Source organism: Diabrotica virgifera, chromosome 8, assembly GCF_917563875.1.
Source record: "Diabrotica virgifera virgifera chromosome 8, PGI_DIABVI_V3a".
Lineage (NCBI taxonomy): Eukaryota > Metazoa > Arthropoda > Insecta > Coleoptera > Chrysomelidae > Diabrotica > Diabrotica virgifera.
The window spans coordinates 174,880,425-174,906,704 of NC_065450.1; the positions used below are offsets into that span (position 1 = coordinate 174,880,425).

Below are 26,280 nucleotides of genomic sequence, written 5' to 3' on the forward strand. Positions count from 1 at the left end.
AGTTATATTCGCGGGGTGTAGCGTTGGATCGCCTCCACGTGGTGCACCCTGGGTAACGCCAAATGATCCATCCTCCCAATCCTAAGGTGTAACACCATCGTGCCAACGGGATGCATGGTACAGGGAGTAAAGTGTATCTGAAGCGATGCCCTAGAGAGATGGCGAACTCTAGGGGAATATAGCCTTGGTGCGGTAAGGGCGCACTGCCGTACTCGACATTTATTTCGACCCTACTCGTGGGAACAATCGTGGAACCAAAGAGAAACATTAAACAAGCGGAGAGGGACTCAGAAATGGGCGACCTCTCCAAAGAAGCAAGAATGGAAGCTGCGGGAGCAGCAGACCATATAGAACACACGGACAAGGGAGCTGTGGAAACAGCAGACCATGCCGAGGAGAGAGGTATTGAAGCTGACCAGCTAGAGACAAGCCTCGAGAAACTAAGTCTCGGGACAAAAAAGCTATCTGGGGCTCAAAAACGGAGGCTTAAGAAAGCCGAAAAAATAGCTGCTGGGACGTGGGTTAAAGAGAACCCACATAAGACCAAAGGCCAAAAGGGGAAAAGTGACCAGACCACGGGAGTGAAAAGGACCCGGTCTGACAACTCAACCCCAACAAAAAACCCCGAGGCCAAAAGACCGAAGGGAATTACGAAACAAGCAGCTAACAACGCGACCAGGAGCGGTAATACGCAGACTGGCACAGTTGCTAGCGCTAAAGAGGTAAGGGGCAGTAAAACGCAGACTGGCACTTACGGCGAAGTGACAGACAAATTGAGGATGGCGGTGGTAGACAGACGTCATCCTGAGGTAAAACTGAACCAGGAACAAGCAGAACTGGTTCGAACAAAACTGGAAGAGGCAGTGGATAAGGCACCCGGCGGAAGTCAGAATCCACTGCAGTTCCTAAGAACTACATTCAGCGCGGGGATTCTGTGGATCCACTGCGCGAATGAGCCTACCAAATCTTGGCTGGAGGGGACGGTACGAGAGCTTCGGGATCTCTGGGAGTCGGCGGATTTGAAGTTGATCGAATCCAAGGACTTGAGAAGACCGATTGTGCTTGTGCACGTGCCTGAGACCGGCATAAGCGAAAAAGTGTTCAGGAGTCGCTTGGGCAAGCAGAATGCAGGGCTCAATACGACAGACTGGACACTGAAAAGCCAGAAGGTCGAGGGGCAAGGAGAAATCCTTGCGTACTCGATCGACAAGGTCTCCTTTAGGGCTTTGAAGCAGACCCAACTCAAGGCCTTTTATAGGATGGGAAGGGTAGCATTCAAGATCGTGCGGGAGACAGATGGAGATGACAAAGGTGAGAGTGATCCAAGCCAACCTTCAACACAGTAAGGCAGCTTCGGCAGAACTTGCTGTGGCGATGGAAAGGTTTGATGTTGCTCTCATCCAAGAACCCTGGGTAAACCAGGGTAAAATAAAAGGTCTCTCAGGAATAAGTGGAGAACTTATTTACAGTAGATCCGCTGAAGTACCAAGAACCTGCATAATAGCTAAAAGCAACATTAAGGTACTGCCGTTAACTAATTTCTGTTCTAGGGATCTAACAGCAGTAATACTAAAAGTTACAGAGGGAGGTAGGATGAAGGAGATAATACTTGGATCAGCCTATCTGCCCTATGATGATCCTAACCCACCACCACCAAGGGAATTGGAGGAGCTGATGAGAGACTGCAGAGGCAAAGGATCACAGATAATCATCGGTTGTGACTCCAACTCACATCACATCAGCTGGGGGAGCACCGGAAACAACGAAAGAGGTGAGCACTTACTACAATTTATTATGGAATATAATTTAGACATACTAAATGTAGGCAACAAACCTACCTTTGTGACTGCTAATAGGAAGGAGGTTATCGATATAACGATGGCGACTGCATTTGCAAGCAGCATCGTTAGGAACTGGCATGTGTCTGATGAGGCGAGTTTCTCAGACCACAGACACATATACTTTGAAATAACGGGCTATGAGCACGAAACAGAGACTTATCGAAACCCCAGGAAAACTGATTGGGAAGCGTATCAAGAAGACCTGACATATAGTTTTCGTGGGGCTATAAAGAGGATAAGGAACACAATAGAGCTAGATATGGCTACTGAACAATTTCAGGATATAGTCATAGAAGCATATAAAGATAACTGTCCCGTAACAGTGAGGAGCTCCAACAGGAAAGTGCCCTGGTGGAACAATGAACTTGCTAAAAGAAGGAGAGATGCGAGAAAAGAATTCAATTCTGCCAAGAGATCAGGCGAGTGGAGCGAATATCGCAAAGCTCTGACTGAATATAACAAGGCTCTACGGAAAGCCAAAAGAGAATCATGGAGGAAGCACTGCGAGGAGATAGAACAGACTGCAGTAGTGGCTAGACTCCAAAAGGTTCTCTCGAAAGAACCTAAGAGCAATATCGCCACGCTCCAAATGGAGTCAGGCGATTACACACAGACCAGTGAAGAGACGCTGAGGGAACTCTTTAATGTTCACTTCCCTGGGTCGGTCACCAGAATGATGACACCAGAAGTTCTACAGCAAGAAGGACCAGTTACCATGAAATATGGAAATAGGGGAAGCTGGAGAGCTGCAAAAGAGATGGTGACACCAGACAAAATAAAATGGGCAGTAAGTTCATTTAAACCATATAAATCACCGGGAACGGACGGGATTTATCCTGTACTTTTGCAAAAAGGTACAGAAGCAATGTACAAGCAAATGTGTACAATACTTCGTGCAAGTATTGCGCTGGGGTATGTACCGGTTGCTTGGAGGTCGACAAGGGTAGCATTCATACCTAAGCCTGGTAAGGGTGGACGTATGACTGCGAAGTCCCTTAGACCAATAAGTCTGATGTCCTTTGTACTAAAGACATTGGAAAAACTGGTAGATAGACATATTAGGGATGGAATATTGGTTGAAAGACCAATAGAACAAGACCAATATGCATATAGGCCAGGTGTATCAACAGAAACAGCACTGCACCATCTAGTACGGAGGGTGGAGTATGTTCTGGAAAACAAAGAGGTGATGTTGGGAGCCTTTCTCGACATAGAGGGAGCCTTCAACAACACCTCATTCGATGCAATCACAAAGGCTATCCGGCTGAAAGGAGTGGATGAAATAAGCTGCAGGTGGATAGAATGCATGCTTAAAAGCCGCGTGGTATATTCGACACTGATGGGCGAGACCATGTCAGCACGGGTTGCCAGAGGATGCCCACAGGGAGGTGTATTATCTCCGTTAGTGTGGAATCTGGTTATGGACGGACTGATTGGAACGCTCAACAGGAAAAAATATAATGTCCTGGGCTATGCAGATGATTTTGTCATTCTGGCTCAGGGCAAGTTCAATACAACTGTCAGGGATAACATGCAACAGGCCCTGAATGTAGTATCAAAATGGACAAGTGAGGTAGGATTGTCCGTAAGCCCTCACAAATCCAAAATAGTAGCCTTCACCAGAAGGACAAAATTAGAGGGAATAGGACCTGTGAATCTCATGGGGATCTCTCTAAAGGTAGAGAGGGAGGTAAAATATCTCGGAGTCATAATAGACTCAAGGCTTACCTGGAATCAACACCTGGAACGAATAACCAAAAGAGCGATGGCCACTTTAATGGTGACCAGACGCACACATGGCAGAACATGGGGACTTAAACCGGACATGATGTATTGGATATACAACATGATGGTAAAGCCCACAATAACGTATGCAGCATTGGTCTGGTGGCCAAAGGTGCAACAGAGAAATGCTATTGGGACCGTGCAAGTTCAGCAAAGCGACCTCTATTTCTACGCTCTGTACTTTTATTCGCACTTTTAATTATATTGGCCAATTATATTAGTCCTGGTTGCTGGATAATTGTCAAGGCCATAGTCCAAAAAAATAATAAGAAGAAAAAATAAGATGCAGGTTATGTTTAGCAAACGTAAACAATTGTATGTAGTAAATAAAATTAGTTATTAAAATGCAGTACTGCAAGCAAAATACAATTCATTAAATTTACCTTTATATAATAATTGCATATCATATCAATATTGTGGAGCAATATATAATTTTTCTGCGTCAATGACAGACGGTATGAAATATACGTCAATTTGACAATTTCAATTGACAATATGAATTATTTAAGATAGTTGCAATATTTCTCCGCGACTCGCGCACGGTCGTTTCTCGTTTCCCTTCCAAGTACTTGCACACCGCGAATAGAGAAGTTAGGCAAGATACAAAGGCTTGTCTGTCTCAGCATAACAGGAGCAATGAGAGGCACACCAACTGCAGCAATGGAAGCCTTACTAGACCTTCCTCCCTTACACATCACAGTGAAGGGCGAGGCAAGTATGGGGTTACATAGACTGCAGGGTAATCAAAGCAAAATTGCAGTGGGCAAAGGACACTGCAGCATCAATGATATATGCGGGGATCCAATATGGGAGATGATAACAGACCATTGTATCCCCAAATATAAAATGGAAATACCTTTTCAGGTGGAAATACACTCCAGAGAGGTATGGGAAGATCCTGGCAGACATCTGAAGTATGAGGGCCACACCTGGTATACAGATGGGTCCAAGACAGAAGATGGTTCGGGATCAGGAGTATATAGTGAGGATAGGAACTATAACGGTTCCATCCCACTAGGAGAATATACCTCTGTATTTCAGGCGGAGGTATATGCAATCCTGCACTGTGCACGGATAAACAGATTGAGGACTTATACTAATAAGAGAATCAATATCTGTTCAGACAGCCAAGCGGCCTTGAGGGCTTTAAAGAACCCAAGGATAACCTCAAGGCTTGTATGGGAATGCCGCGAAGAACTTGACACCCTGGCGGAACATAATGAGGTAAAACTCATTTGGGTGCCTGGACATCAAGGGATCGCTGGTAATGAAAAAGCTGACGAACTTACTAGACGAGGATCAGCAACAGGATACTTCGGTCCAGAACCGGCACTGGGAGTGCCCAAAAGCACAATCAGAGACCGATTAAGAGGCTGGATACGAAGACAGCACAAAGAATACTGGGAAGAAATTCCCACGCAAAAGCATGCGAAGAGATTTATACCTCAGACATGCGCAAAAAGAGCTGAAGAACTGTTCAAAATGAACAGGAATCAGCTCAAAATTATTACAGGTTTCTTAACTGGACACTTTCCAGTAAAAGGACACCTACACACGATAGGACTATATAACGGAGATCTCAGCTGCAGACTATGCAATAGAGAGACCGAGACAGTCAGACATTTATTGTGCGATTGCGAGGCGCTGGATCGTAAGAGACAAGCAATATATGGAGACTGCAAACCAAGTCCGACAGTGTATGGCACTAACCCAATGGACCTTTACAGGCTAGTAAAGGGCACTGCTTTATTGGATTGGGTGTCATGAGAACAAATGGAAGGAAGCACAATAAGCTGAAAAGCTGCAGTGCCACCGGGGTGCATGCACGGACGGCTTCCGGAAGAAAAAAAAAAAAAGTTATATTCGCGGTCGAACGGACCGACGGACAGACAGCCTAGCTCAAATTTCTCACCTTTAGTACCATCCTTGGATTATAAGCTTTCATTTGACACTTCATTTGTCATTCTACCATGTACAGTGACGGAGCAGTTATATTCGCGGTCAGACGGACCGACGGACAGAAAGCCTAGGTCAAATTTCTCACTTTTAGTACCATCCTTGGATTATAAAGGACGTGATTTGGGAATTTTTCGCATGTAAACGTCCTTTACATATTCGCTAAATTACTTTCGACTCTGCTAAATTGGTTTAGACTAGGCCGTACTAGTTTATCCTGAAGTGTGAGTCTTTATTTCAGGATAAACTAGTTTGGCCTAGGCCAAACTAGTTTAACCTGAAGTGTGTTTATTTATATCAGGATAAACTAGTTTGGCCTAGGACAAACTAGTTTGGCCTACGGGCGATAGGATAAACTAGTTTGGCCTAGGCCATACTATTTTATCCTAACGCGGTTAGGACAAACTAGTTTGGCCTAGGCCAAACTAGTTTGTCCTGAAATCGGGTTTGGCCGGTAACATATACAGCATTTTTTTCACTTTTTTACAAGCTATACTTTTGTTGACTACGGTTTTTCGCTAAAATACTTATTTTTTGAATCATTTGCGAAAAATTGTCTAAAAACGTGTTTGTCTTGTTGAAAAATGAACATATTCACTCGCAAATAACTCGAAAAGTATTAACTTGGTGAAAAAACTGTATAGAATAAAAGTTGCTTAGAATTATGCATTTTATCGAATTTCGGACTTATTTTGAACGTATGTTTTTCACCCCCGAGAATGGGTGAAACTCACCCCCAGGGCAAAAGCACACATCGGAACAATATCACTTTTTTTCTTTGACATATTGGGTATGCGTATGCCAAATTTTATGTCAATCCAAACGGTTCTTTAAAATTTACAGCAAAAACCGTCAAATAATGTACTGTAGCGTGATTAGTGTAATTACTTCTAATTACAATAAAACTAGCGGTTCGTAATTTATATACGACTTTATTTTTATTTATACAAGTTTACTTTGCAAACTTTAGCTTAAGACTAACTCTATTTACAAATATGTCCTATTTATATATGCGATACAGATATTCCAGAAATATCTATATATCTCCAGCTATGTCCATGTGACTCGACCGCTTGGACGTCATCGGCGCTGCATCGGCGTATCTCGAAACATCGATAGTGTTCTGTCTGTGCGGAGACGGGAGCTGGTATACGAGGGTAGGTCAATAAGTATTTTGTTACACTGCTCCCCTCTTAAGATCTGAGCGTCCCGATCAGCAACCCTAGATGGCCCAGGATGGCGGAATCTACAGGATTCTCCAGCTCTGCATACACCCCTAGAAAAGAAGTAACAGTCTACTGTCTTTGAAGGGTATGACATCTTCGGGTTCATGCAACACACAGTAATCCGTACGCCAGTTTCTCTGAAGATCACTTCCAGCATGCTTCTCACAATCTTCCAATCCAGATTTTCTACTGCATGGCCAATTTTTGGTAAAGCCAAATCTTTGATGTCATAATTACAGACCATTTTCTTCAAATTAGTTAGAGCACGCCATATGTTCTCGTAGCTTGGCGTGTCCGTATAAGACTTCCTGGTCACTATATACAGCAAAGATCGAGGACCATCTTCCAATCGCAATACTCTTCCAATTTTAGGTTGTTGATTCCTTAACTCGTCCAGGCGGCCGAACTTTCTATTGAATACGGACGAGATTCCTTTAGTCATCTCGAGGTCTTGTGCAACACAGTGGGCTAGAGAGACGTTTTCTGGAACACCAAACAGATCTTGCTGAACTTCTGTGGTCACGCCGAATCTAGCACTCTTTCTTTCTGCGTAATTTGACATAAATTCCTTAAAACTTGGCTGTGGTGCATCTTTCATCTCCTGTTGGAGGACTCGGGCTTCCTCTGTTTCATTTGAGCCAGCATATGGTGCAAGACGATTTATGTGAATAACTTTTGGTTTACCGTTTGGTAACTTCTTAATTCTGTATATTACGTCATTTATTTTCTTCTTAACTTCATACGGACCTTCCCATTGTCTTTGCAGTTTAGGACACAGGCCTCGACGACGTTGTGGATTATAAAGCCAGACAAGATCACCTACTTCGAAGCTTTCATTCTTGCAGCGAGAATCATATTGATCTTTCATTCTGTCACTGGCTATCTGGATGTGTTGTCGGGCAAGTTCATGAATGTTGTTCATTCGTAACTTCAGGCGGTCTACGTATTCTTCGCCTGCAACATATTCCTCGGAAGGTCTGCAGCCAAACTCTAGGTCGCAGGGCAAACGAACTTCACGACCCAACATCAGGCAGGTTGGTGTTTGACCTGTAGTTTCATTCACGGCCGAGCGGTAGGCCATCAGGAATAAATGAATGTGTTGGTCCCAATCTCGCTGATGTTCAGATACAACTTTGGACAAGTGTTTACCCATCGTTCGGTTCATCCTCTCGACCATTCCATCTGATTGAGGATGCAGGGGTGTTGTTCTGGTCTTATTGGCACCAATCAATTTACAAACGTTTTGGAAAAGAGCTGACTCAAAGTTTCGCCCTTGATCGGAGTGGATCTCCAAGGGAACACCAAATCGGCTGAAGAATTCTTTAACAAGTACCTCTGCAACGGTAGCAGCTTCTTGATTCGGTAATGCATAGGCCTCGGTCCATTTCGTAAAATAGTCCATGGCTACCAGAATGTATTTATTTCCAGCATCGGTTTCTGGAAATGGACCTGCAATGTCGATTGCTACTCTTTCCATAGGACTTCCAACATTGTACTGTCTCATGGGTGCTCTCTTTTTACCAACTGGACCATTACCGGATGCACACAGTTCACATTTCCGGCACCATCTTCTTACATCATCTTTACAGTTCACCCAATAGAACCGTTCTCGAACCTTTTGCAGAGTCTTCGTAATACCAAAGTGTCCACCTGATGTACCGTCATGCAACTGACGCAATACTTCTGACACTTTACTTTTAGGTACAATCAACTGAAGCTTAGATTCTGTACCATCATCGTTCTCAAAGGTTCTGTACAGAAGATCATCTTTTAGTATCAGGCAATTCCATTGGCTCCAGTAGGCCTTGACTTCCGGACTACATGCACTAATGTTTTGCCAACTAGGTCTCTCACCTCGACGCATCCAATCCAATACTCTTTTTATACATGGATCGTCTTCTTGGGCTTCTTGTAACTGTTGTGGCTGCCATTGCTCATTAACGACGGTGGTTCGTCTCACGGGGCAAAATCGTTCCTCTAATTTGGCACAGTGATTACAATTTGCACTGCATGGTCGTCTCGAAAGGGCATCAGCATTTGAATGAACTCTTCCGGCCCTGTGTTCTATCTCATAATCATATTCTTGAAGTCGTTCTAACCATCTTGCCATCTGGCCCTCTGGATTACGGAATTGTATGAGCCATTTTAGAGCAGCGTGATCTGTTCGAAGAAGGAACTTTCTGCCGTACAAGTATTTATGGAAATGTTCGCAAGCCTTCACTACACCCAGCAGTTCTCTTCTGGTAACGCAATAGTTTCTTTCTGGTTTCGACAGGACTTTGCTGAAATAAGCGATGACTTTTTCCTGTCCATCCTGGATTTGTGAGAGAACAGCTCCTATGGCACTGTTGCTAGCATCGGTATCCAAAACAAATTTTCCTGCCTGTCCCGGGTAGCTTAATATCGGTGCACTGATCAGAGCCCTTTGTAGTTGTTCGAAAGCTTTTTGACACTCCTCACTCCATGTATATTCTTTGCCCTCCTCCGTCAACTTTGTTAGGGGCTTGGAGATATTGGCAAATCCTTTGACAAATCGTCGGTAATATGTACATAGGCCAAGGAAACTTCTAATTTCATGTTTATCTTTTGGTACTGGCCAATCTTTAATTGCATCAATCTTTTCAGGATCAGCTGTTACACCATTACTCGATACAATATGTCCTAAGTACTTAACTTCTCGTCGAAACATGTGACATTTCTTCGGACTTAACTTCAAGTTCGCTGCCCTCAATCGTTGAAAGACGTCTATTAGATTCTTGGCATGTTCATCAAAGGACCTTCCAACCACAATTACATCATCCAAGTAAACCAGGCATGTTTTCCATGTTAGACCTCTTAAAACTGCCTCCATTAATCTTTCAAATGTGGCAGGGGCATTACATAAACCAAACGGCATAGCCGTAAACTGCCAAAGCCCTGATCCTATCGAAAATGCGGTTTTCTCCCGATCGGCTGGCTCCATGTCTACTTGCCAATATCCACTTTTTAAATCGAGTGTGGAAAACCAACGAGAACCGGAGAGAGTATCCAATGTATCGTCTATTCTGGGCAAAGGATAACTATCTTTTTTTGTTACCGCATTGAGCTGGCGGTAGTCGATACAAAAACGCGTTGAACCATCTTTCTTCTTTACCAGAACTACTGGTGATGTCCATGGACTGTTCGATGGTTCAATTACCCCTTGTTTGTCCATATCCTTGATAATCTCTTCGGCTTCATCTCTTTTCGCAAATGGAAGTCGTCTAGGCCGTTGTCTGATTGGCTGGGCGTCTCCGGTATTTATTTTATGCGTTACTATGCTTGTTTTTCCCTTATCCTTCGTGTCAATAGCAAAAACATCTTGATACTTTATCAGCATAGATGTCACTTTTTCCGTTCGTTCATGATCAAGATCTTGGCATCTTTCAATGATCATCTCAACAAGCTCCTTTGGATACTTCGCCTTCGATGATGTCTCATTGGTATTCACAGAGCAAATTGAAGCCACGGGAACACACTGCCCGATCAAAGCTCCTCTACTTAACTTGATAGCAGTTTCCCTTAAATTCATAACTCTTACAGGGATCACATCTCGAACTTTTACCAAAGTTTTCGCCGTTAGGAACTCGACATTATCCACATCTTCGACCATCCTTAAACTTCCCTCTCGGCAGTGTCCATCAAGCATGGTCATCAGAATTTTCTCACTATTACCGGGTATGGTTACGTCGCATGTAGTAAGTAAGCGGATGACATCTTCTTTGTCGTCGTGAAAGGGCAACTCTTCACCATTGATCTTGAGAACTCCATTTTGAACATCCAATATTGCCCCCACTTTCCTTAGTACGTCCATCCCCAATATGAATTCGTCGGAGATCTCGGCAATTAATACTTGATGTTCAACTGTGGTCTGGCCAATGGATACTGACATATTAGCCTCGCCATATGTATTAATTAGCTCACCAGTCGCTGTTCTAAGCTTTACTGTTGCAGGTGATAATTTATTATGGTCTCGTACTACATCTGGACGTGCGATAGTTCTCGTTGCACCTGTATCCACCAAAAATGATCTACATCTATTACTGATACGACCTTCGATGTATAAGTTGTGGATTCCACCGGAGGACGTAAGGTTGACAGTTACTATGGGGGCTCTAGTTCTCGAGGTCGGCAGTTGCCCCTTGGTGTCGACCCGCTCTAGTTTTCCGACGGCTGTACGATCTTCTTACAATTACGACGAATGTGGCCTACGTCTCCACAATTCCAACATCTAGGCTCGCGTCTCTTTGGCATCTGATTACTTAATACTCTCCGTATCATTTCCTCCAGACGTTCATCGTTGTGTTCGTCACTTTCTTCAATGGTTCTTACTCTATGGCCTCGTGAAGTTTGACTAGCCGTTTCGTGTTCCAATGCAATAGCAAGTGCTTCATCTAAAACTTTCGGTCTTGCTAGTCGTAAAGCTTTCTGTAGTTCATTATCTTTCAGCCCATTGACGAAGGTATCTACTGCAATTTCTTCTAAAACGCTGTCTGGCACCTCTGGATAAGCCAACCGCACCACACGAGCCACATCTGCTTCAAATTCTTGCAGATTCTCACTTGCTCGTTGACTTCTACTTCGCAGTTGTGCTTTGTATACTTGTTGTAGATGGGCATCTCCATAGCGTTTTTCTAGACGAGTGAACAAGGTCTGGTAACAATTTTCTTGACCCTTAGGAATTGATCTTAATATATCTGCAGCATCACCTCGCAAAGCAGCAGTCAAGGAAACAGCCTTTTCCTGTTCGGTCCAATGATTGGCGGTCGCAATAGCTTCAAATTGTCTAAGATATATGGACCAAGAGGACTTTCCATCGAATGGTGGTAATTTGAATCTCATATTATGCGACGTTTCGTCTCTCGGTAGTTCATCTTTCACTACCGGATCTAACGCTGCTGCATTAACTGATGGTTGTACTTTTGTATCGGTTATCATGCTCTCTAGTTGTTTGATCTTTTCTTCTACGGTCTCTACACTTTTCTGCATCTTATCGAATGTTCTAGAAACTTCTTCAAATTTCTCGTCATTCTGTCTACAAACGTCTTTAATTACTTGAGAAACACTTTCAAATTTCTCGTCGCTTTTTCTAGAAGTTTCATCGATCTTTTGAGAAACACTTTCAAATTTCTCGTTGTTCTGTCTACTAACTTCTTCAAGTTTCTCGTCGCTTCTTCTAGAAGTTTCATCGATCTTTTGAGAAACACTTTCAAATTTCTCGTTGTTCTGTCTACTAACTTCTTCAAGTTTCTCGTCGCTTCTTCTACTAACTTCTTCAAGTTTCTCGTCGCTTCTTCTAGAAGTTTCATCGATCGTTTCAGAAACAGTTTTTAATTTCGATAAGATTACTTGTTCTGCTGACTGGAAGTGGAACGTCTTTGGGTCTTCTCCGTTCTTCGTGAGGACATCCTCGAGTCGTGCTTGTAGGACTATCTTGAGCCCACTGCTGTCCAGATCCCGTTCCTCGAGCTGTTCACGGAGCTGTTTTACTGTAAGTTCTTGTAGCAACATCTTTGGTCGGCACACACGTACTTTCCAAAATGTCTTTTAACAGTCTTTCCGAATACCGAACAATCAACGCACTTTAATTATTCCCGACGAATAAAGTCCAAAAGTCTTTTAAAGTCTCTCTGTAATTCACTTATTTATATCGCACTAAGTTAACCGAACACCGACACCAACTGTAGCGTGATTAGTGTAATTACTTCTAATTACAATAAAACTAGCGGTTCGTAATTTATATACGACTTTATTTTTATTTATACAAGTTTACTTTGCAAACTTTAGCTTAAGACTAACTCTATTTACAAATATGTCCTATTTATATATGCGATACAGATATTCCAGAAATATCTATATATCTCCAGCTATGTCCATGTGACTCGACCGCTTGGACGTCATCGGCGCTGCATCGGCGTATCTCGAAACATCGATAGTGTTCTGTCTGTGCGGAGACGGGAGCTGGTATACGAGGGTAGGTCAATAATTATTTTGTTACAGTACTAAAACATTCTTTCGTATCTCTGATACTAATCTTTCTATTCTGAAGAAAACGGCATTTTTTACCAAAATACAAAAATTCGTTATTAGCTTTTAACTCAATTTTTTTTAAAACTAAATCGGTCACACTTCTAGAACCTATTAATAATACACAAATAAAGAAGACCAAATAAGGTCAATGACTAATTTTAATTAGTATGGTGATTAGGAGTTTTGATCACTTTTTTGCTGAAAAATAAAAATAGGGACTGACATTATTTTCATTATGTCACTTAATTTTTGAGCTAGAGACTTTTTTTTGTATTTCTAGAGCTAGATATTTTTAAATACTTTAAATTAGTTTGAACAAGTTATCCTCGAAAAATGCATAGTTTATCCGTCTTTTTACTTTAAAACTACAATATTTAGCATTTGACGAAGAAGAGCTAACAGTATAACTCGATTAATATTGGTCTTAAAGAAAATTAAAAAAACAGTTTTGTTTATTTTTTTAAAGCTATATTTTTGTTAGGTAAAGTTGTTTTAATAAAACAAAAACTTTTTGAGTTATTAGCAGAAAACTGTTTAAAAACATTGATTTTTTCGATATAAAACTAATACTTTCGATAGCGAATAAATTGAAAATTACTAATTTGATCAAAAAAATATATAGAATATTTTTTGCTTAGAATGAATGCTTTTACCAACTTTTATGGTCAAAATATAATGAAAAATTTCTACCCCCAAGATGGGGTGGCAACCACCACCATGTTAAAAGCGCCTTACGGCATCATATAGATTTTGATCCTTGGACTATCCACTACTTATCCTCAAATTTTCAAACAAATTGATCCATTCTGTAAAAATTGCGAGGTTCTGTACTATTTTAAACTTCATTACTTGGACTAATACGCGAGCAACGTGTAGAAATCTTTATTTAAATTTTAAACTATGTTTTTATTAGAGTTAAACGACTTATGCTTTAATATTTGGTTCAATATTTTAGAGAAACAAATGCAATACTTTCAAAGGACCAAGAAGTGGTTATTATAGGAAGTAGCTTCATAGCAATGGAGGTAGCCGAATATTGTAGGGATAAAGTAAAAAAAATATCTGTAGTGATGCGTGATGATGTACCTTTCAAGCCAGTTTTAGGTCCCATGATAGGAGAAGCGGTAATGAAGCTCTTTAAAAAGAATGGTGTTCATTTTATCCCGAAAATGACAATAGATGCAATCAATGGTACCGAGAAAGTGGAAGGTGTAAAATTACATGACGGTAAGTATATAAATACTTTGTTTTTAAACTACTAAGAGCAAACTCAAAAGACAGATTGACGCCTACTATTGTCACTAGAAAATATCCCGATCGATCTTCTTTTTTGTTGTTGGTCATGTTGGCGTTCGATGATAATCCATAAATGTTGTATTATACTAATAAAATTATTATGTAAAAAACAACTGTTTATTTTATAAACGAAGACTAAAAATTAAAGGGATAACGTAGAAAACACACAAAATCGCCGATAACCTTATTAACCTATTAATTTTAAATGTCAATAGTGTCAAAATTTCATAAGTGAAAATGGTCTCAAACTTTCATACTTTAGTGGAGTAAACTTGCCTGCGGTTGTAGCAATTGAATCGTTTATTTCAGAAAGGGGTCAAGTCACAAAAACCTGCTTTTGAGAAAAACAAAAAAAACGTGTTTACATCAACGAACTGTCAACACTGATGGAATCGCCATAAAACGAAGTTAATGGCGCCAGGATGAGATAGAAGATAATCAGGTAAAGGAGGGAAGATAATCGGACAGTGCTAGTCAGGTACGTTGTAGTTGTAACAAAATTTTACCTGAAAATTATCTGTCTCTCTCATGTCTCTCTAGAAGTGCTAGAACCTCTCTCTTGTATGTTGGCGCCTATCTCGCTTCACTGTTGGAATGGGACGGGGCCATTCCATCAGTGTTGACAGTTCATTGGTTTACATTCAACAAAAATTTTATTTATATAAAATAAAAATTCTCACTAATAACCTGTAGTGTTTGTCAAAAAGTATTGTATTTTCAAAAATTTATCTTGTTAATTTGTTTAAGAAAAAAATAAATAATTTTTTGCACTTGGCCCCTTTCTGAAATAAAGTTGGTGTTTACATTCAACAAAAATTTTATTTATATAAAATAAAAATTCTCACTAATAACCTGTACTGTTTGTCAAAAAGTATTGTATTTTCAAAAATTTATCTTGTTAATTTGTTTAAGAAAAAATAAATAATTTTTTGCACTTGGCCCCTTTCTGAAATAAAGTTGGTGGTTAAACAATTTTTAAGCAAGGAGTCATGCGTTGTTTGGCCCCTTTCTGCACTAAACGCTAATTTCTCTGCGCTGCCAAGGCAACACTATGCCAGCAATTGATTCCTTTCTGCATAGACCAGGGCATTTAGCACAAAATAAATAAATTTTTAAATTGTACAGCACATAGAGACTTGCAGTTTTTTGCATTATGTTCAGGATGACGTCAGGAAAAAAGTCTACTATTCAAAAATGGGTGGAAATGCATAATTGCACTGTAAAGTGCATAAAATGCATCCAAAATTGCATAAATATAAAAATAAAGTCAAAATCAGTATAATAAGGAATAAAATTTATTATTTGAGCGGTTTTTGGGGTCACTGAATACGATTACGCCATCAGAACTGATCCTCGGATCACCTGGTGCCCAAGGTCACGGCAAGAGACGTCATCTTCTGAAGTTTCGATGGTTTTCGGCATTAAATCGATGCAAAACGGATTACTTACGCGTTTTAGGGGTCACTAAGTACTAATATGCCATCATAATTGACCTACGGAGTACCTGGTGCCCAGGGTCGCTACAAAAGCACGTCATCTTCTGGAGTTTCGAGGGATTACGGCACTAAATTGATGCAACTGGACTATTCGGGGGGTTTTTCTGATGGATCTATGGCAACTGATCTATGGATCACCTGATGCCCAAGATCACTGCAAGGGACGTCATCTTCTGGACTTTCGGTATTAAATTGGTGCAAACGGATTACTCGGGGGGTTTTTGAGGTCGGCAAACACGAAAATGCCATCAGAATAGACCACCGGATTACCTGGTGCCTAAGGTCACAGCAAGGGACGTCATCTTCTGGAGTTTCGAGTGCTTTCGGTATTAAATTGATGAAAATGGATTACTTACGGATTTCTGGAGTCGCTAAACACGAATATGCCATCAGAATTGAATTCCGGAGTACCTGGTGCCCAGGATCGCTACTGAGGCACGTAATCTTCTGGAGTTTCGAGTGCTTTCGGCATTAAATTAATGTAAACGGATTACTCACGGGTTTTTTGGGGTCGGTAAACACGAATATGACATCAGAACTGAACTCCGGAGTACTTGATGCCTATGGTCGCTACTAGCGCACGTCATCTTCTGGGGTTTCGAGAGTTTTCGGCATTTAATTGATGCATATGGATTACTGGAGGGTTTTTGAGGTCGCTAAACACGAATATGCCATCACAAACAATCCCTGTGCACCTGGTGCCCAAGGTGACTACAAGGGACGTCATTTTCTGAAGTTTTAAGGGATTTCGGCATTAAATTGATGAAAATAACTTACTCGGGGGCATTTGAGGTCGGTAAACACTAACATGCCATCAAAACAGACCATCGTAGAACCTGGTGCCCAGGGTTACTGCAAGGGGCGTCATCAGCTAGGCGAGGTTTTCGGTACTATATTGGTGCAAACAGATTACTTATAGGTTTTGGGGATGCTGAACACGAATACCCCATCAGAACAAACACCGAAGGATTTGGTGCCTTAGGCACGTCATCTTCTGGAGTTTCGAAAGTTTTAGGTAGTCAATTGATGCAAACAGATTACTCACGGGTTTTTGTGGTTGCTAAACAGAAATACGCCATTAGAAGAGACACCGGAGCATCTGGGCCTAAGGCACGTTATCCTCTGGAGTTTCGAGTGTTTTCGGTATTAAATAGATTCAAACGAATTACTCATGGGATTTTGGGGTTGCTGAACACAAATACGTCGTCAGAACAAACACCGGAGCACCTGGTGCCTAAAGTATATCATGGAATACGAACTGTACTATGTTGATCTAATTAATTTTTTTTACATGAATTTTATAATGCGATGACATTATTAGTGATTACCGTATTCACTAGATACTCTAGAATTCCTCATGTAAGCCATAACCGTGTTCAACAACCCCAAAACCAAAAAGTAATCCATTTTTCATCAATTTAGTACCGAAAACTCTCGAAACTCCAAAAGACAACGTGCTTTAGGCACCAGGTGCTTCGGTGTCTGTTCTGATGGCGTTTTCGTGTTCAGGTACCTGAAAAACCCATGAGTAATTCGTTTTCATCAATTTAGTACCGAAAACATTCAAAACTCTAGAAGATGACCTGCCTTAAGTACCAGATGCTGCGTGGGTTGGGTCTGATGGCATATTCATATTCATCAACCCCAAAAACTCAAGAGTAATCCGTTTGCACTAAAACGTGCCTATAGACACCAGGTCCTCAGGTGTCTGTTCTGACGGCGTATTTATGTTTAGAAACCCCAAAAACCCATTAGTAATCCATTTTTATGAATTAAGTACCGAAAACCCTCGAAATTCCAGAAGATGACGTGCCCTAGGTACCAGGTGCTCTGGTTTCTGCTCTGATGACGCAATCGTGTTCAACAACGCCAAAATCGGATTAGTAAATAATCCGTTTGTATCAATTGAATGCCGAATACCCTTGGAACTACAGAAGATGACCTGCATTAGGCACCAGGTGCTCCGAGGGTGAGATCTGATGGCGTATTCGCGTTCAACAACTCCAAAAACCTATGAGTAATCCGTTTGCATCAATTTAGTACCGAAGACTCTCGAAGCTCTAGAAGATGACGCACCTAGCAATAACCTTGGGCACCAGGTTCTCCGATATTCGGTTCTGATGGCATAATCATATTTAACGACCTCAAGAACTCGCCGAGTAATCCATTTGCGTCCATTTTATGCCGAAAATACTCGAAACTTCAGAAGATGACGTGCCCTAGTAGCGATCCTGGTCACCAGATACTCCGGAGTTCAATTTTGATATCATATTCGTGTTTAGCAACCCCAAAAACACGTAAGTAATCCGTTTGCATCAATCTAATACCGAAAGCCCTCGAAAACTCTAGATGACGTCCATTGAAGTGACCTTGGGCACCAGGTGATCGAGATGTCTGTTCTGATGGCATATTCGTGTTTAATGATTCAAAAACCCCCGAGGAATCCATTTTTATCAATTTAATGCCGAAATCTCTCAAACTCCAGAAGAGGACGCCCCTTGCAATGAGCTTGGGCTCCAGGTGCACAGGAAGTCGGTGTTGATGGCATATTCGTGTTTAGCGACCTCAAAAACCCGTAAGTAATCCGTTTACACCAATTTGATACCGAAATCCCTCGAAACTCCAGAAGATGACGTGCCTTAGTAGCGACCCTGGGCACCAGGTACTCCGGAGGTCAATTCTGATATCATATTCTTATTTACCCACCCCTAAAATCCATGAGTAATCCGTTTTGCATCGATTTAATGCCGAAAACCATCGAAACTCCAGAAGATGACGTCTCTTGCCGTGACCTTGGGCACCAGGTGATCCGGGGATCAGTTCTGATGGCGTAATCGTATTCAGTGACCCCAAAAACCCCCCAAATAATAAATTATGTTCCTTAGTATACTGATTTTGACTTTATTTTTATATTTATGCAATTTTGGATGCATTTTATGCATTTTACAGTGCAATTATGCATTTCCACCCATTTTTGAATAGTAGACTTTTTTCCTGACGTCATCCTGAACATATTGCAAAAAACTGCAAGTCTCTAGGTGCTGTATTTAAAAATTTATTTATTCGGGTGTTTTTAGTGCTAAATGTCCTGGTCTAGCAACAAAAGCTGTATTTACGTTTAAATTAAAAAATTCCACCAAAAACTCATTTTGTCAAAATTAGTCACTGGACCCCTTTCTGAAATAAACGATTCAATTACAAACAAGCATTACGGCGCGGTAAAGGCTATAGCGGGATAAGATGGTAAAAAATTCCCCGCTCACCGATCAGCCGCTCTACTTATGTTTTCGATAAAGGATATAAAATTATGCCCTCATGCAAATTTTTAGCTTCCCAGAGGTCCAAGAACCTCTTCAATCGAAAAAAGATGAATTTTTAGGTTTTATTTTTTTGTGAGCGCAATTTTACTTTAAAAAATCTGAAAAAATTCAAGAGGTTGTATCTTTTGAATACAAAACAGCCTGATTTATTTCCGATTTTTGTAGTAAAAAATGAGCCCAGGAAATTTTTTTTAAACTTTTAAAAATATTTAGGTTATGATAATATGATTTGGCCAACTCTTAAATAGTATTTTTTTGTGTATTTTTTGTCGTTATTTTGAATAGAGGAAACAGAATTTTCAATATCTGAAAGAACGAAAAAATTTTAGCTATTAGACAGCCAATTTTAGGATTTAGGATCCTGACTACAACAACTTAAAAAAAACTAAAAGTGTGTATTTTGTCATAGCATTTGATATATAGGGTAATAATAATATTTGGAACAGCTTTTCCAAATAACTTTTTTCGATATCTCTAACGCGAGGCAAATCGAATCGCATATCGGAAATTCACCCTGTTTGTATATTCGCAGTAGGCTGCGTTTAAAATTTAAATTTCAGTTGACTATTTTAAAAATTATTGTGAACCATCAATCTGTATGACTGTGCCAAATTTAAAATATGTATATAATTTGATAGCCGAAATATAGGGGTGTCTTCATCTTAAATGCGACACACTATATATTATCAATTTGATAATTTATTGCAACTAATGTAGTCGTATTTTTATACCTAAATTCAAAATATACATTCAAAATACTGACTAATTCACTAATTTTATCATAAACAGTTAAAATGGATTGCATTGAAGTATTCAACCAATTATATTATTATTATAATTATAATATACATAGTGAGTTTTATGTATAGAAACCCTCAATTATCTCGGAAACGGCTTTTTGATTTTTTATGTTTTTTTTGGGTAGGGGTTTTTTAATGCAGCCGATATTATAGTGATACCTAATTTCATTGTCAGATCTTCCGTTTTTCTGGAAATATAATGAACTTTCTTTTTTCAAATGGAATACCCTATATATTTTTTGCGTTTGAAGTCCTTAAGAAATACTGATTATTTTTCATGCTATATTCCCTATACCTAAATGCCATAGTTTAAAAGTTATTGCTACATTTATAAAAAAAAATTAAACAAATTATAAAAATCAATGTTTTTGGCTTGTGACATTATTTTACGTTTTTTGGATCATTGGGAACAAAAAAGGTCTTTTGTAATTTTTCTCTAAAGTTAATCGTTTTCGCGTCATAAAAAATTTAAAACTGAAACAAATCGAATAACGACGATTTTCAAGGTTCAAAAACACAAATAAAAAATTTATTTTTGAAACTACGGAGTACCCAAATTCAAGCTAAAGTCTTCTTCTAGGGGCTCGCCATAAACTTTTTTGGCACGTTTTATTGTAAAACATTGCTTATTGTTGCATTGCTAATTGTTAGTGAAGCTCATATTATGAGAGTACGGGCGATAGGGCTGCATACATCCAAAAAACAATATTTTAGAATGAAACAAGCTCAAATTACTTACTGGAAGCTGATAAAATAAGGCTTTAACTTGAATTTGTGTACTTCGCAGTTTCAAAAATAATATTTTTGATTTGTGTTTTTGAACCTTGAAAATCGTCATTATTCGATTATTTTTAGTTTTAAATTGTTTATAACTCGAAACGATTAACTTTAGAGAAAAATTACAAAAACACTTTTTTGTTTTCAATGGTCCAAAGAACGCAAAATAATGTCTAAACGGGCCGAAAACATTGATCTTTATAATTTGTTTAAACATTTATTTTTAAATAAATGTAGCAATAACTCAGAAATTATGGCGTTTAGGTATAGGGAATATAACATCAAAAATAATCAGTATTTGTTAAGAACTTCAAAACGCAAAAAATATATAGGTTATTCCATTTGAAATAAGAAAGTTAATTAGATTTGCAAAAAAACCGGAAGATCTGACAACAATGTAATTATCACTATATCGGCCGCATTAGTAAACCCCTACCAACAAAAACCTATAAAAATCGTGCAAGCCGTTTCCGAGATAATTGAGGGTTTCCATACATAAAACTCACTCTGTATATTACATTACTTATATGTTATTACACATTAATTGGTTCAATACTTCAGTGCAATCAATTTGAACTGTTTATGATAAAATTAGTGAATTAGTCATTATTTTGAATGTATATTTTGAATTTAGGTATGAAAAATACGACTATATTAGTTGCAATAAATTATAATTGATAATATACAGTTTATCGCATTTAAGATGAAGACACCCCTCTATTTCGGCTACTTATTAAAATATATATAGATTTCAAATTTGGCACAGTCATACAGATTGATGGTTCACAATTTTTAAAATAGTCAAGTGAAATTTAAATTTTAAACACGGCCTACTGCGAATCCACAAACTGGGTGAATTGCCGATATGCGATTCGATTTGTCTCGCGTTAGAGATATCGAAAAAAGTTATTTGGAAAAGCTGTTCCAAATATTATTATAACCCCATATACCAAATTCTATGACAAAATTCACACGTTTAGTTTTTTTCAGTTGTTGTAGTCAGGATCCTAAATCCTAAAATTGGCTGTCCCGAGATGCATCTCGAGACAGCCAAAAAACGGTTTTTTCAATTTTTTTGTTCTTTCCGCTCAGATATTGAAAATTCTGTTTCTGCCAATCAAAAGAACGACAAAAAATACTATTTAAGAGTTGGCCAAATCATATTATCATAATCTAAAATTTTTTTGAAAATTTCAAAACTTTTCCTGGGCTCATTTTTTAAAACAAAAATCTGAAAATAATCAGGCTGTTTTGTATTCAAAAGATACATAATCTTGAATTTTTCAGATTTTTTAAAGTAAAATTGCGCTCACAAAAAAATAAAACCTAAAAATTCTTCTTTTCTCAATTTAAGAGGTTCTAGGACCTCTGGGAAGCTGGGAATTTGCATGAGGGCATAATTTTATCTCCTTTATCGAAAACATAAGTAGCGGGGCTGATCGGTGCGGGGGCATTTTGACCATCTTATCCCGCTATAGCCTTTGAATTACTCCTATTAGTTTAAAAACGAAGTATAGCAACCATAATTTGCGGCCATTTTTTCACAGACAACCTTTATATCATCGTATTAGAAAAAAAAATAGCCTTTATTTTATATATAAAACATGCATCTGCGGCATGAACGATTTTTTTTTTCAAAAATGGGCCACCCACAAAATGGCTAATTTTTGATGTCTCGAATTTCCTAAAGGGAAAATGTGTAATAAAACCCGTATGCGCTCCAATGGTGAATATAAAATTCTTGGTTGTATGTCAAAAAATGCGCAATAACTACCTCTTAAAACCTACCAAATTTCATTTCCATATCTCAACCGATTTTAGAGCAATAAATAAATCGTCAGTTTGCAAGAAAATTCAACATCCCTTATCTCGGAAACGAAGCATTTACGGACATATGTTTATAAAGCAAACGGTCATTATTTTTTCATGAAGAATTACCCCTTAACACATTGCGTGCCACTCTTTAATCGGGATACTACTCTCAGGGGCCATTGATATCCACGGCCATGAAAGTTAGTCATACATGTATATCAAAAATGAGCGACATGGCCCCTGGCATAATATCTGTGTCTTTCATATATTAGCGAAGTGGCACGCAATGTGTTAAAGTTTGTCACACGTTTGGCACATTTAGAAACACCCTGTGTTGATGTAGAACATGGCTAGTTGAGGAGCAACTGAGCAAAACGCATTAAATCCAAAATTATATTATATTGAGTTATCGACAAAAAACTAATTGAATTAAACCTAGTTAAAATTAAATATTTTATTGACTATAGAAATTTATTATTAACATTATTTTTGACAGTAAGTTGGAGTTTTGTGTTCAATTTCGGAGTTTTCCATTTTTAAAGCTTTCATTTTGTTGGATTTATCTCAGTTAGCTTAAACGTTGTGTAGATTTATAGCATTTTTCTCCATATGAATGGAATTATTTCGCTTTTCTGAACTGTTGGTTGGATTTATGTCTTTTTGCCAAATACATAAATACCTAAGTATCGAAAATAAAACACCAATTTACGAAAACACTATTAATTTATAAAACAAATCTTCTCAAATATGTAGACCTATATCATTTTCTAGACAATCGCATTCCTTTTCAATTTCATGACCTTCATTATCAATATTAACTTCTCGGTTTTCTAGAATGTCCTTATACCATTTAAGGTTTTCTTCTTCTTCCCAATAAAGAATTTTTCAAGGATTTATTGCAGTTTGGTGTTAAACATGATCGATTTACGTCAGTTTGCTTGGTCTCAAATGGGATTTAATGCATTTTTGTTTAGTTTTGAATAATTCATATAGCAATATATATTGGATTTAAAGCAAATTGCATAAAATGAATAGTTCACAATGTAGATTGAACTAAACCAAATACTTTGTACTACATATTTACTTAAAAAATGTCTAAGACTGGATTTAATGCTATTTGCTCAGTTGCTCCTCAGTTGTTAAAGTACCTTACTTTTTTGTTATCCAACAAAACCGAATTAATCAAAAAACAGAATATTAAGAAAACCTAAGGCTATAGTTGGGTTTTAATTTCGGTATTTTACAAATGCTAGAATATTCCACAGGGTATGGTGAACTTTGAGAAAAAAACACAGTTTGATTAATGCACCTGGTACACAGTGACAATTTACCTGGTGTCCAATATCAAACAGTCATTATTCATATTCGATATTGAACAGTATATTTTTATCACCCCGTATATGACATGAACCAATTTGTTATTATATAATTACATGTACGGGTCTCTAATTTAGTTCACGAATTGTAAACTGTAAACAATAATTCGGGCAATTGCATTATGTAATTTGATGATCAAGTATATTTCTTTGTTCTCAATATTTGTAAATATACTCAGCGCGTGGCTTGACACCAATACTAAGTGCCACCGCTGAGAAAGTATACACATTCAGAATCATTCACAAGAATCAGCTCCACCAAGCAACATGTGCCTATAAACTTACTCCTTCGAGTCACTTAAGGGCTCCCGGGCACGGGTTGTGTTAGAGTGTGGGCATTATACATGGTCCTTATCGAGAAAAAAGGAGATCCTACAACTACAGTTCACACTAAACAAACCCAGTAGCAGATAGACGACGCTAGGCCCGGGAGAATAGAAGCAGGAGAGCCGGACAGCTTCCAGATCAGAAACGAAAAGCAGGAGAGCCGGACAGCTTCCAGATCAGAAACCAGAATCAGGAGAGCCGGACAGCTTCCAGATCAGAAACCAGAAGCAGGAGAGCCGGACAGCTTCCAAATCAGAAACCAGAATCAGGAGAGCCGGACAGCTTCCAGATCAGGAACCATAAACAAACCCGACCACAGCCACAGGGCCAAACCAGAGCGACAGGGCCGACCAGACAAGAGAGCGACTCAACGCGCAGAAACGAGAAAGAAAAAAAAACTGTAAGTTTTTGAAGGAATTACATTTTTCCAACATTGCACGTATCGTATACCGAATAAATCAAAATATAAAAGTCCAGTCTATACAATATTCTTCATTTATATCTAAATTATCTTACGTTTACATAAACTATTGAACAATTATTAATAAAAGGTATTCCTCTCTAAAAAAGATATAACGCATTCAACAAAACATAGGCAATTATTAATTAACGTTGATTTAAAATCTTTATATCTTGTTCAGCAAAATACGATACGCATAGTTCAAAACATAAATAGTCACTTGAATTAAAATCAAATACGTAAAATTTTCATAATTCTACAAAGCAATCTCATATATTATATATTTATATTTAACGTAGTTATATAGATTTACCAAACATTTTAAATAATTAGACTGAAGTCGATTTAAATAGCTGCTTGAATTAAAATTCAAAATCCTTATATAAATAAAAAAAACAGTATACAAAAGTATTTCAATACAGGGAAAATAAAAATAATTTCTGTTGCAATATTATTTACGTGTCCTACCACAACATTACACATAATTAAGTCAATGTCACAAAACATAACACGTTAGCAGGAATTGCAAATTACATAACAGCAGACAGGATTACAATTAGGTCAGTGTCATAGGTTGTAAATAGAAAAATTGCAGATTCCATATCGTCGACAGTTTGTTCAATTAAATAAGAAAATAATTAGAAATGTGCGAATTGGAACAACTTTATAAACAGGAAGCAGTATAAGAGAAACAGGCGTTAGTACTACATGAGCACTACCAAAAAATACAGTTACATATACGAGGAGGGTATCGACCGAGGAAGTAACGGCCTACCCACTCAAAACACGAACCGAGGATGGATAGTGTCAGGAGCGACACAAAGAAAGGAATCCAATCCTCAACAAACAGGTCATAATACGATGACTACCGTATAATACAGTACAATTCAGCTCTGTATCAGGGGCAACTACGTGGGCAAAGAGTGAAAAAACACTCGTCCCAACCAAACAAAAGACTCCAGCAGAAGCCGAAGGACAGTAGGTAGCGGAGCAGAAGAGGTGTACCAAACGGACACAAATACATTACTACATGGGCGAAGAGTGACAAAACCTCGTCCCAACAAAACAAAAGACTCCCGCAGGTACCCAATGACAGTGGGTATAAGGGAGCAGAAGAGGTGTACCAAACGGACACAAATACATTACTACATGGGCGAAGAGTGACAAAACCTCGTCCCAACAAAACAAAAGACTCCCACAGGTACCGAATGACAGTAGGTATAAGGGAGCAGAAGAGGTGTACCAAACGGACACAAATACATTGCTACATGGGCGAAGAGTGACAAAACCTCGTCCCAACAAAACAAAAGACTCCCGCAGGTGCCCAATGACAGTAGGTATAAGGGAGCAGAAGAGGTGTACCAAACGGACACAAATACATTACTACATGGGCGAAGAGTGACAAAACCTCGTCCCAACAAAACAAAAGACTCCCGCAGGTACCGAATGACAGTAGGTATAAGGGAGCAGAAGAGATGTACCAAACGGACACAAATACAATACAAAACAAAACGTTGAACGACGGAAAGAAGAAAACAATGTAACACAGAAAGATTATAACAATAACTCTGAAAAAAGAAGAGAAACATACAGAAAAAAAACTGCAACAGTACTAACGCCAAGGAAAACGTGACAAAACCAACGGAAAAGAAAATAGAAGACGTGACACGAGGACGTATCGTGGTCACAGAAATAAAAAACAATACGAATCACAGGAGACGAAGATGTACCGTGATAAAAAGTACAGAAAAACAAAAGAA

General features: G+C 38.9%; 1 protein-coding gene across 1 annotated transcript in view; it reads left to right on the plus strand.

Moving 5' to 3' along the window:
* The window catches only part of LOC114328926 (apoptosis-inducing factor 3-like), a 47,917-nt gene that overhangs the window by 14,396 nt on the left and 7,241 nt on the right, over nucleotides 1–26,280 (plus strand). The window contains exon 5 of the mRNA XM_028277911.2: nucleotides 13,812–14,083. Coding sequence (XP_028133712.2) covers nucleotides 13,812–14,083 — 272 coding nt within the window. The remainder of the gene's footprint in view (nucleotides 1–13,811; nucleotides 14,084–26,280) is intronic.